Source organism: Eucyclogobius newberryi, unplaced genomic scaffold (genome assembly GCF_026437365.1).
Source record: "Eucyclogobius newberryi isolate DKJ021-1_F unplaced genomic scaffold, fEucNew1.0.hap1 SCAF_6, whole genome shotgun sequence".
Taxonomy (NCBI): domain Eukaryota; kingdom Metazoa; phylum Chordata; class Actinopteri; order Gobiiformes; family Gobiidae; genus Eucyclogobius; species Eucyclogobius newberryi.
In genome coordinates this window covers 5,230,502-5,242,897 of record NW_027316278.1, presented here as the reverse complement: position 1 = coordinate 5,242,897, position 12,396 = coordinate 5,230,502, and the positions used below count along the sequence as shown (strand labels likewise).

The 12,396-nt window shown below is 46.5% G+C and overlaps 1 protein-coding gene across 1 annotated transcript in view; it reads left to right on the top strand.

Moving 5' to 3' along the window:
• The first annotated feature begins 1,545 nt into the window (after positions 1-1,545).
• LOC140347129 (serine/threonine-protein kinase N1-like) overlaps positions 1,546-12,396 on the top strand; it is a 46,253-nt gene continuing 35,402 nt past the window's right edge. The window contains exons 1-2 of the mRNA XM_072433466.1: positions 1,546-1,755; positions 4,163-4,322. Of these exons, the coding sequence (XP_072289567.1) occupies positions 4,163-4,322 (160 nt within the window). The 5' untranslated portion in view covers positions 1,546-1,755. The remainder of the gene's footprint in view (positions 1,756-4,162; positions 4,323-12,396) is intronic.

The window sequence follows — 12,396 nt, the reverse complement described above, 5'->3', positions numbered from 1 at the left end:
CTAGAGAGAGAGAGAGACTAGAGAGAGAGAGAGATAGAGAGAGAGACTAGAGAGAGAGAGACTAGAGAGAGAGACTAGAGAGAGAGAGAGAGAGAGACTAGAGAGAGAGAGAGACTAGAGAGAGAGAGACTAGAGAGAGAGAGAGACTAGAGAGAGAGAGACTAGAGAGAGAGAGAGAGAGAGAGACTAGAGAGAGAGAGAGACTAGAGAGAGAGAGAGAGAGAGAGAGACTAGAGAGAGAGAGAGACTAGAGAGAGAGAGAGAGAGAGAGACTAGAGAGAGAGAGACTAGAGAGAGAGAGAGAGACTAGAGAGAGAGAGACTAGAGAGAGAGAGACTAGAGAGAGAGAGACTAGAGAGAGAGAGACTAGAGAGAGAGAGAGAGACTAGAGAGAGAGAGACTAGAGAGAGAGAGACTAGAGAGAGAGAGAGAGACTAGAGAGAGAGAGAGACTAGAGAGAGAGAGAGATAGAGAGAGAGACTAGAGAGAGAGAGAGAGAGAGAGAGACTAGAGAGAGAGAGAGAGAGAGAGAGACTAGAGAGAGAGAGAGACTAGAGAGAGAGAGAGAGAGAGACCTTGAGTGTCTGGATTACGTAACATTCTTGAGGGAAACCGAAGTCTCTCTGGAAATGTTGTTTTGTTCCAGCTTTTTTTAAAAACATCATCTTTAGTCCTTCACCTCCAGCTCATCACCATGGAGACCGTTTAAAACAAATACATTTATCATGGCTCGAGCCTAATTTATTCCTCATTTTTAATTAACTGGAGGCTTTTTTTTTTAACAAAATAGGCGTGACTCATTTTCTGATTATATCAAATAAAATATAATATAATGTAATGTAATATAATGTAATATAATATAATATAATATGAGATAATATGAGATAATATAATATAATGTAATGTAATATGAGATAATATAATATAATGCAATGTAATATAATGTAATATAATATAATATGAGATAATATGAGATAATATAATATAATGTAATGTAATATGAGATAATATAATATAATGCAATGTAATATAATGTAATATAATATAATATGAGATAATATGAGATAATATAATATAATGTAATGTAATATGAGATAATATAATATAATGTAATGTAATATGAGATAATATAATATAATGCAATGTAATATAATGTAATATAATATAATATGAGATAATATGAGATAATATAATGTAATATAATAATGTAATATAATGTAATATAATATAATATAATGTAATATAATATAATATAATATAATATTGGCTCGTTATCGGCTTATTTCATTTATTTCCCGGTGACAGCGGCGCGGTCACGTGCTCCGCCCGCGTCCAATAGGCGCGCGGGGGCCGGTGATGGAGCCGCGTGTGTGCGCGTACAGGACGGACACGGGACGGGAGGACGCGCACACGGGAGTCACATTGCGGGAGGAAAAACGATCCCCCGGTCAAAAGACGGGGACGTGAGGGACGCGGCGCCGGGGGACGACTGCGCGCGCGGGGCGATGTTCCGTGCTTACGCCGCGTTGCTGTTGTTCTTGTTGTTGTTGTTGTTGACGCGCGGCGGCAGCGGAGGAGAACGGAGCGCGTGAAGATGTAGAAGAGACGTACGGTTGGCGCGCAAGATTTCGTTGTAACGATCGCGGCGGCGGACGCGGAGCGGGGACGGAGCGCGCGCGCGTCACGGAGCGGGACGCGTCAATGCGGGATCCTTTTCCACGGTGCGCACGGGACATGACGGCGTAACGGGGAGAGGTGAGTGCGCCCGCGCCCGTGAAATGCAAAGTCATGGCCCGCGCCACTGTTGTTGCACGTGACGCGGGCACGGTTATTGTTTGATCGCACGTGTCGCCTCCGGCCAATCAGACACTTCGACCGGATTAATTGCGGCCCACGTGACTCGAATGCGGGCTGGGGTTTACGTTAAACGCTTCGTTCAAAAACGTAACAGACGAAGTGTTTAGTTTGTGGCCGGAAGTTGGATTTGGTTCAATAGTTTTTTGTTTTTAATTTTGACCTCGACAGGGCCGTTTCTAGAAGCGGTCGTGATGGGCGCGTGCGCGGGGCCCCACGCGCCATGAGGGGCCCTTTTTAGTTTTTTCCGTATTGTTTTTTTTTTTTGCTTAAAAGTAAAAGGCTCGACGATATGGATGAAAATACAACTGTCGTTTTATAACATTTTTGTGAGTAATAAACATGTAGGAATAGTTATTTTTGTAATATTTGATCACTTGTCTATACTCTGTGCACTTTAAGTAATAATATATGTAGTACTTTACACCATTTTTAACCAGTAAACGAATACAAATACTTGCCATAGTAAAGCAGGACGTGGTATAGATGTTTGCCTCTTGTTGGCCCCGGTTACAGTGTGTTACTGTGTTAAACCGTTGCGCTGGTTTTATATTACACTGACACAAGCACTCCAGGGTGTTTCCTGTGGACGATGATGGACACAAAGCATCGGGACGTGTCCAGACTCTTCCTGTCGTCCCATTTACAGGCCATACTTTTCATCTGCTACAATTTCGACGTCGATGTCTTGATCGCAGATGGAGGGCGGGGCCTGTTTTTGGACCAAACATCCGAAATGTAGATCCATGAGTGCTGAACATGATCATTATTTGTGGTTTGGAGTTGGATAATGGCACCACTTTATTTAGTTTGTGTCGACGGAGAAGACGTTGGACACGTTGTTTCATGTGGATGTACCAGATATGAACTATTCACCAGCTCAACAAATCTATAATCTGAATTCTGACCTGTCTCGGCTCAATTTTAAACTATCCGTGGGTTTCTGTCACGTGACTTATTTGTTGTCGGCGCCATTTTGAAGACGTCGCACAAAAAACTGCGCATATCGTTGAAAACGTATGGACTTTGAGTCGCTGACGACACGTATAAGCAGCGACAATCTGCGCTTTCTCGTCCACACGCCCTCTGCAGTGGACACGCCCTCTGCGCCGGACACGCCCTCTGCAGCGGACACGCCCTCTGTGCCGGACACGCCGTCTGCGCCGGACACGCCCTCAAAGCTTTCAAGAGCACGGACTTTGTCTGATCCTAAAATATAACACCGGGACAGTTGGAAATGAGGCCGTTAAAAGTGTCTGTGTAGAATAACGTTTATTAGCATAGCCGCTAGCGTTAGCATTAGCAGCTAACGACCTGAAACAAACGGCTCCGCCTCAGTCCGGAGTGACCTCTGTAAGTCCACTGGTCCCTCCTGACCAGTCACACATTTGTGGACACACAGGGTCTTTGTGGGCGGGACAGAAGTGAGAGAATCTTTGTTTTCAGACGTTTTGCTGGCTCCGCCCACAGTGAACATGCTGCTTTTGTCCTCCAGATGGCAGTAGCAATCACTTCAGACACACAAACAGGTTGTCCTCTGACTTTCTTTTATATGAATGGCAGAATTATTGGAAGTACAACTTATGAAACGTGTTTCTCGTTTTATGGCTCATTTTTTGCCAGTGAAACTATTATTTTGCTCCAATTAACTTTATACGGCAAGATTTATAGTCAAAATAGTTTCTGTGCAGAGCTTAGCTAGCTTGTTTGCTAACGGCAGTTGGAGATTTAGGACGCTTTAACTGCCGAAATACAATTATTTTCCTCAACACAAACATCTGTTTTAAGGAGAGAAAGTTGATGAGTTCATCTGGAGTGATAAATGTGGGCGTCGCTGCAGCGTTCCTGTTGTTCATCTGGTTTACTACAACTGTTCACTTCTAAATAGCATTGTTTCGTTAGCACGCGGCTCCTGTCTCGTTAGTGCGGCTCCGGCCTCGTTAGTGCGGCTCCGGCCGGCTCCTGGCTCCTGTCTCATTAGCGCGGCCCCTGTCTCGTTAGCGTGGCTCCGGCCTCAATAGCGCGGCTCCTGTCTCGTTGGCGCGGCTCCGGCCTCAATAGCGCGGCTCCGGCCTCATTAGCGCGGCTCCGGCCTAGTTAGCGCGGCTCCTGTATCGTTAGCGCGGCTCCGGCCTCGTTAGCGCGGCTCCAGCCTCGTTAGCGCGGCTCCGGCCTAGTTAGCGCGGCTCCTGTATCCTTAGCGCGGCTCCTGTCTCGTTAGCGCGGCTCCGGCCTCGTTAGCGCGGCTCCTGTATCGTAATCAGATTTGAGATTGCTCACCTTCATTGACGTTTTGTGCTTGCATCAGATGTTGTCCACGGCTCAGCAGATGCTTCAGGACAGCCGCTCCAAAATCGAACTCATCCGCCTCCAGATCATCAAAGTGGCCCAGTCCGGCGTCAACGGCAACGGCGACGAGGGCGGCCATGATGAGAGCCGCGGGGAAACAGACGGGGACAACCAGGAAGGTAAGAATTGGATGTGATATGTAATTTAGACTTGTGGATATTGTAGTCCTTAAACCTCTGTAATTGTACATTTAGAAAGGTAAAAGTGCATATGACGGGTTCAACGACACATTTGTCTTAAACGCACTGAACACAATTATATTCCAGATCTGACTCAACATTTTGTCCGTTTGTCCCCAGTTTGAATCATTTTTGTAAAGTTTATAATTTTACTTCCTGGTTGGACACGAGCATAAATATGACACAGGTAGAGGTGATTCCACAGCTGTTACCATAGCAACCAGACTGTAAACAAGAGCTAAACTCCACGTAAATGACACAACAGTTCTGATCTGACACAATAATACCATAAAACACAATAATACCATAAAACACTGTGTACTCCGTCCCGAGGAAACTATATATTTGGGCCTTGAAACTCCTGCCATGGACACAGTGGATGGATCTCTTTGGAGCACACTTATAGCAGCAGGAAAAAGGCCATCACAAAAAATAGATGACACATTTTGCACCGACGATTAAGGACTGAACCGACATACGCAATTTTTGTTTTTTAACTCACATTTGGGTTCAACTTGAAAATAGACTAATTTAACCGACTTTGGACAAAACAGGACTTTAATTTCTGACTATATGTGCCTTCATTTTTATTTATTTAGTATTTATTTTTATGTATTTTTTGTTTATTTGTATTATTTGTATTTATTTGTATTTATTTTGTATTTATTTGTATTTATTTATATATTTTTGTATTTTATTGTTTTGTATTTTTTATTTATTTGTCTTTATTTGTATTTTTAATTTGTATTTATTTTTATATATTTTACGCCTCCCCTTCCTTTTCCTCATTTTTAATTTTACTTATTTTTAAAAAATGTCCTGCCCTGTTTGTTTTATTTTTTTAAAGGAAAGATGTATATGTATGTATGTATGTATATATATATATATATATATATATATATATATATATATATATATATATAAATTAGTTGTGTCTGATGCTGCTGTAATTCCATAAAAAGCTCAAACCTGTGTTGACCTTTAAACTCTCCTCATTAGCGTCATCTGTCTCGTGAGCTCGTTACACAGAATAATTAACCACCAGCGACTCACGAGCGCCGTCTTTAACCGTTAAATCGCCTTTATCGTTTTCACCTTAAAAGTGCGACGCGTGACTCGCTCCAGCACGAAAGAAGAGCGCGTCTGGAAATAGCTTAGGTTTAAAAATAACTGGAGGAAATCGATTGAACGTGAAAAGGACTTTCAGGATGTTGGATTGAAGTGGAAGAATGTGCAGTTTACACCAGAACCAGGAGTGAAAATGAGGCCAAATTCTAATGTCAGTTTATCCAAAAACTAAAGAAGAATTCAGACCACGTTTTTCTATCTTCTCTTTGTACAAACGCCACATTTAAATTGGACACGATAAATGTTTACATGATGTTTTGGTTCATCTGCTTCATGGTTTTGTTGACGTCTATTTGTGATTTTGTTCTTTTTGTTCTTGATTTTGCGCTCTTGTTTGAGCTTTTTGTCTCTGTGTTTACAATGTCCCATATCATGTAAATCTGTGATAAATTAATTAAAAATGTCTTTAAAAAGAAAAAAACAAAATCAAAATTGGAATCAAACTAGGTCTAAATCTGGAACTAAACATGGACAAAGTCAGAGCTAAACAAGGACCATAAACGGAGCAAATCAAGTCTGTCAGAGTCAAACTGGGCTCCTCCTCTCCCTCCTCCTCTCCCTCCTCCTCTCCCTCCTCCTCTCCCTCCTCCTCTCCCTCCTCCACTCGCTCCTCCTCTCCCTCCTCCTCTCGCTCCTCCTCTCGCTCCTCCTCTCCCTCCTCCTCTCCCTCCTCCACTCGCTCCTCCTCTCCCTCCTCCTCTCCCTCCTCCTCTCGCTCCTCCTCTCCCTCCTCCTCTCCCTCCTCCTCTCGCTCCTCCTCTCGCTCCTCCTCTCCCTCCTCCACTCGCTCCTCCTCTCCCTCCTCTCCCTCCTCCTCTCGCTCCTCCTCTCCCTCCTCCACTCGCTCCTCCTCTCGCTCCTCCTCTCGCTCCTCCACCCGCTCCTCCTCTCTCTCCTCCTCTCGCTCCTCCTTTCGCTCCTCCACTCGCTCCTCCTTTCCCTCCTCCACTCCCTCCTCCTCTCACTCCTCCACTCCCTCCGCCTCTCCCTCCTCCTCTCGCTCCTCCTCTCTCTCCTCCACTCGCTCCTCCTCTCGCTCCTCCTCTCGCTCCTCCTCTCCCTCCTCCACTCCCTCCTCCACTCGCTCCTCCTCTCGCTCCTCCTCTCGCTCCTCCTCTCCCTCCTCCACTCCCTCCTCCACTCCCTCCTCCTCTCCCCGCTCCTCTCCCCCCTCCACTCGCTCCTCCACTCGCTCCTCCTCCACTCACTCCTCCACTCGCTCCTCCTCTCGCTCCTCCTCTCCCTCCTCCTCTCACTCCTCCACTCGCTCCTCCTCTCGCTCCTCCTCTCCCTCCTCCTCTCCCTCCTCCACTCGCTCCACTCGCTCCTCCACTCCCTCCTCCTCACTCCTCCACTCGCTCCTCCACTCGCTCCTCCACTCGCTCCTCCTCTCGCTCCTCCACCCGCACCACTCGCTCCTCCACCCGCACCACTCGCTCCTCCTCTCGCTCCTCCACTCGCTCCTCCTCTCACTCCTCCACTCGCTCCTCCTCTCGCTCCTCCACTCGCTCCTCCTCTCACTCCTCCACTCGTTCCTCCACCCGCACCACTCGCTCCTCCTCCACTCACTCCTCCACTCGCTCCTCCTCTCGCTCCTCCTCTCCCTCCTCCTCTCACTCCTCCACTCGCTCCTCCTCTCACTCCTCCACTCCCTCCTCCACTCGCTCCACTCGCTCCTCCACTCCCTCCTCCACTCCCTCCTCCACTCGCTCCTCCTCACTCCTCCACTCGCTCCTCCACTCGCTCCTCCACTCGCTCCTCCTCTCGCTCCTCCACCCGCACCACTCGCTCCTCCACCCGCACCACTCGCTCCTCCTCTCGCTCCTCCACTCCCTCCTCCACTCGCTCCTCCTCTCACTCCTCCACTCGCTCCTCCTCTCGCTCCTCCACTCGCTCCTCCTCTCCCTCCTCCACTCGCTCCTCCTCTCCCTCCTCTCCCTCCTCCTCTCGCTCCTCCTCTCCCTCCTCCACTCGCTCCTCCTCTCGCTCCTCCTCTCGCTCCTCCACCCGCTCCTCCTCTCTCTCCTCCTCTCGCTCCTCCTTTCGCTCCTCCACTCGCTCCTCCTTTCCCTCCTCCACTCCCTCCTCCTCTCACTCCTCCACTCCCTCCGCCTCTCCCTCCTCCTCTCGCTCCTCCTCTCTCTCCTCCACTCGCTCCTCCTCTCGCTCCTCCTCTCGCTCCTCCTCTCCCTCCTCCACTCCCTCCTCCACTCGCTCCTCCTCTCGCTCCTCCTCTCGCTCCTCCTCTCCCTCCTCCACTCCCTCCTCCACTCCCTCCTCCTCTCCCCGCTCCTCTCCCCCCTCCACTCGCTCCTCCACTCGCTCCTCCTCCACTCACTCCTCCACTCGCTCCTCCTCTCGCTCCTCCTCTCCCTCCTCCTCTCACTCCTCCACTCGCTCCTCCTCTCGCTCCTCCTCTCCCTCCTCCTCTCCCTCCTCCACTCGCTCCACTCGCTCCTCCACTCCCTCCTCCTCACTCCTCCACTCGCTCCTCCACTCGCTCCTCCACTCGCTCCTCCTCTCGCTCCTCCACCCGCACCACTCGCTCCTCCACCCGCACCACTCGCTCCTCCTCTCGCTCCTCCACTCGCTCCTCCTCTCACTCCTCCACTCGCTCCTCCACTCGCTCCTCCTCTCACTCCTCCACTCGTTCCTCCACCCGCACCACTCGCTCCTCCTCCACTCACTCCTCCACTCGCTCCTCCTCTCGCTCCTCCTCTCCCTCCTCCTCTCACTCCTCCACTCGCTCCTCCTCTCACTCCTCCACTCCCTCCTCCACTCGCTCCACTCGCTCCTCCACTCCCTCCTCCACTCCCTCCTCCACTCGCTCCTCCTCACTCCTCCACTCGCTCCTCCACTCGCTCCTCCACTCGCTCCTCCTCTCGCTCCTCCACCCGCACCACTCGCTCCTCCACCCGCACCACTCGCTCCTCCTCTCGCTCCTCCACTCCCTCCTCCACTCGCTCCTCCTCTCACTCCTCCACTCGCTCCTCCTCTCGCTCCTCCACTCGCTCCTCCTCTCACTCCTCCACTCGCTCCTCCACCCGCACCACTCGCTCCTCCTCTCGCTCCTCCACTCGCTCCTCCACTCGCTCCTCCACTCCCTCCTCCTTTCGCTCCTCCTTTCGCTCCTCCACCCTCTCCTCCACCAGTATGTTTATCAAAGCGGTTCTATTGATTCCTTCAAATGTTAATTGCTCTTTATCCTTCAGTCTCGTCTTTAAGTCTTTTCCAGCGTTTCACGTTCAGAGAAATATCGAGCTGTGACATTTATGGCTCGTTTCCAAAGTCCTTCATCTCAGCAACTACTCCATGTACACATACATGTACCTCATAACACTGCAACTACTCCATGTACAAATACATGTACCTCATAACACTGCAACTACTCCATGTACAAATACATGTACCTCATAACACTGCAACTACTCCATGTACAAATACATGTACCTCATAACACTGCAACTACTCCATGTACACATACATGTACCTCATAACACTGCAACTACTCCATGTACAAATACATGTACCTCATAACACTGCAACTACTCCATGTACAAATACATGTACCTCATAACACTGCAACTACTCCATGTACAAATACATGTACCTCATAACACTGCAACTACTCCATGTACACATACATGTACCTCATAACACTGCAACTACTCCATGTACACATACATGTACCTCATAACACTGCAACTACTCCATGTACACATACTCCATGTACAAATACCCAGAAGAAGAAGTACTCACATACAGGACCAAACATACATTTACTTTCTACCACTTTTAGTTTCTCCTTTTTTTTAACTCTGACTTAGTTTAATGGAGTTAAAACCTGTGGTGAATATTTATCACAGTTTTACTTCTGTTAAGTGTCAGTTTGTGAAGAAATGTAAAGAGATTAAAATGACAGGAAGTGGAGCTGAATCCCTCTGTGATGTCATCAGTGTGAGACAGTTTAAACCATGGTTGGACTAAATAAAGGTGTTTTATGGTCTTATTGTGTGTCAGGTCAGAACTGTTGTGTCATTTATGTGGATTTTGGCTCTTGTTTACAGTCTGGTTGCTATGGTAACAGCTGTGGAATCACCTCTATGACATATCTGTGCTCACGTCCAAACAGGAAGTACAATGATAAACTTTACAGAAATGGTCAAACCTGGACAAACGGGCAAAATGTTGAGTCAAACCTGATTTATTTTTTTAATTTAATTTAATTTTAGATTGTAGAAAAAGCTTCAGTTGTAGTTAGAAAAAATAGACGTTTCGACTCTCATCCAAGAGTCATTGTCAATAAAAGAATTTAGGTCGAGAACTCCGATATTTATCCTATTCTGTGGTAAGTCCAGCCCATTGGGCGGAGCCTTCCTGAAGTAGAAAGAGTTGTTTGTTTCAACAGAAACTCCCCCCTTGTATCTACCGAGACTATTCAGAATCTTAATGGCCTATTAGAATCCTCTTTGTCTTTGTGAGACCCTGGCTCAACCACCCTGAGTACCTGATTAGCATCTAAATAAGATAAGATAAGATATTCCTTTATTGTCCCACATGGGGAAATTTCATTGGTGCAACGCAGGTAGATACAGAGGTAGATACAGAAGAACAGATCACTTATAGGAAGTCTGAAAAACACTTTCAGTAGAAGATCTCCTATAAATGAATAAAAACTCCCATGTCCTGGTCCTCTACCTTTCCAGGGGTTCAGAATCCCATTATAAATAACAGGAAGATTAAACCTTAGCCCTCCATTTCTGTTTAAAGAAGGTCTTTCTTTTTTAACAAAAATAGCTTCCTTGACTCCTCTTTCAAACCATCTTTTCTCCTGCTTAAAACCTTCACCTCACCGTCTTCAAACGAGTGATTAGAGGCTTCAAGATGGAGATGCACGGCGCTCTGAGGTCCTGAACTTGTATTTCTTCTGTGCTGATAGAGCCTCTTGTGTAGAGGCTGTTTTGTCTCACCTATGTAACGTTCTTTACAGCTTTCTTCACTGCATTGGATCGAATAAACTACATTGCTCTGTTTTTGAGTCGGCAACTTGTCCTTTGGGTGAACCAGTTTTTGTCTTAAAGTGTTTCCTGGTTTAAAATAAACAGGGACTTCGTGTTGTCTAAAAATTCTCTGCAGTTTTTCCGACAGGCCAGACACATAAGGGATAGAAACACCCTTCCTTCTCTGTTCAGTTTCCCTTTTGTCCTGCTTCTTGGTTCTCTTCACTCTGTTGAGAGCCCAAGCGGGGTAACCACAGGCTGAGAGGGCATTTCGGACATGTTTTTCCTCTTTCTTCCATTAAGATTCTGAATAGGCTCGGTAGCTACAAGGGGGGAGTTTCTGTTGAAACAAACAACTCTTTCTACTTCAGGAAGGCTCCGCCCAATGGGCGGGTCTTACCACAGAACAGTATTAATATCAGAGTTCTCGATCTAAATTCTTTTATTGACAATGACTCTTGGATGAGAGTCGAAACGTCTATTTTTTCTGAGTCCAGATGACTACAACTGAAGCTTTTTCTACTATGGAACACGCCTGGACGAATGAGGGATTACACCGATTTATTTTAGATTGTGAGACTTATGTAAGAGTCAAATGTAGTGATGTTGATAAAGATTCGTTTGGATGATTTTTGGTCGACAGAAGCAGCTGAAAACGCGTCGTACATTTTGGTCTGTTCAAAGCCGGAACTCGAACTAAAAACAATCAGGATTTTTTTTTTTTTTTTAAATGTAGTGCAGTTAAAAAATCTGCTCTCAAAAGTAAAAAGTAGATGTAAATGTGCAGATTCCTAAAAACTTAAAGGTGGAATGGACGATTTGTTTGGCCCAAATCTGAGTTTCATTTCCTGGTGGCGTGGACTGCCGATTAGCATCTACTGTTCACCTGCAGCGGCATGCGGCTCGTCCCCATGAGCAGCATGTTGTCTAAGCGCATGGATCTATCGTGATATAGTTCCCTCAGTGTACAGGACAAAATCAAGACAGAGAAAGACAGTTCGAGCTCAGAAGAGACAGACGGAAATCTACGGAGACGAGAGACGATGCGATCCGTCGTGCTAATACACGTGTAGAGGGAGGGGCATGTGCACTTCCGCTTGAGTTCTCAAATCGGCGAAAAATCCTCCATTATGCCTTTAATAATATTACTGATGCTGGTACTAATAAATTGGGTTTTGGCGAAAAAAAGAAGAAGAAAAAAAGAAAGAATTAATAAAAAATAAAAAAGAATAAATAATAGCAATAATTGGGTTTGGGAGGAAAATAAATAAATGAATAAAGAAATAATTAGAATAAAAAAAGAAAAATTATAATTAGGGTTTGGGGGGAAATAAATGAATAAATTAATTAAAAAAATATTTGAATAAATTAATAAATATAATAATTACGGGTTTTGGGTGGAAATGAATAAATACAAATAATTGGGTTTTGAAGTTGTTTGGTTGCTTTTACAGACTTCGTAAAGGTCAGGACAATGCGTCCAGTGACTCAAGGTCAAACACAAAACGTTGTCTTTTTGCCTTTTATAAATCGCCCTTGGAGCCTTTTGCCGCGTGGCATTTGGCTCTCGGCGCGTCGTGAAATATTGATCAGGGGCTGAGCGAGGAGCCGTCTCAGCGTCTGACCGTGCTTTCAAAGACCATTGGCCCCGACTATTTTTAGTTTTTTATGATCCGTGGAAGTCGTGCGGACGGCTATTTACACGATGTACGAGTCTGAACCAGGTACAAGCAAGAGTCAAGAAGGTCGAAGAAGGACTAAACTTAACTCTCTAAACCGTGTCTAAACCAGCACTGAACACGCGTAAAACAGCTTTATTTGGACTGAAGGTTGTGGGTTCCACCTCTGCAGCGCGGTGGTTTTGTTCTCCCTTTATCTGCGTGAGG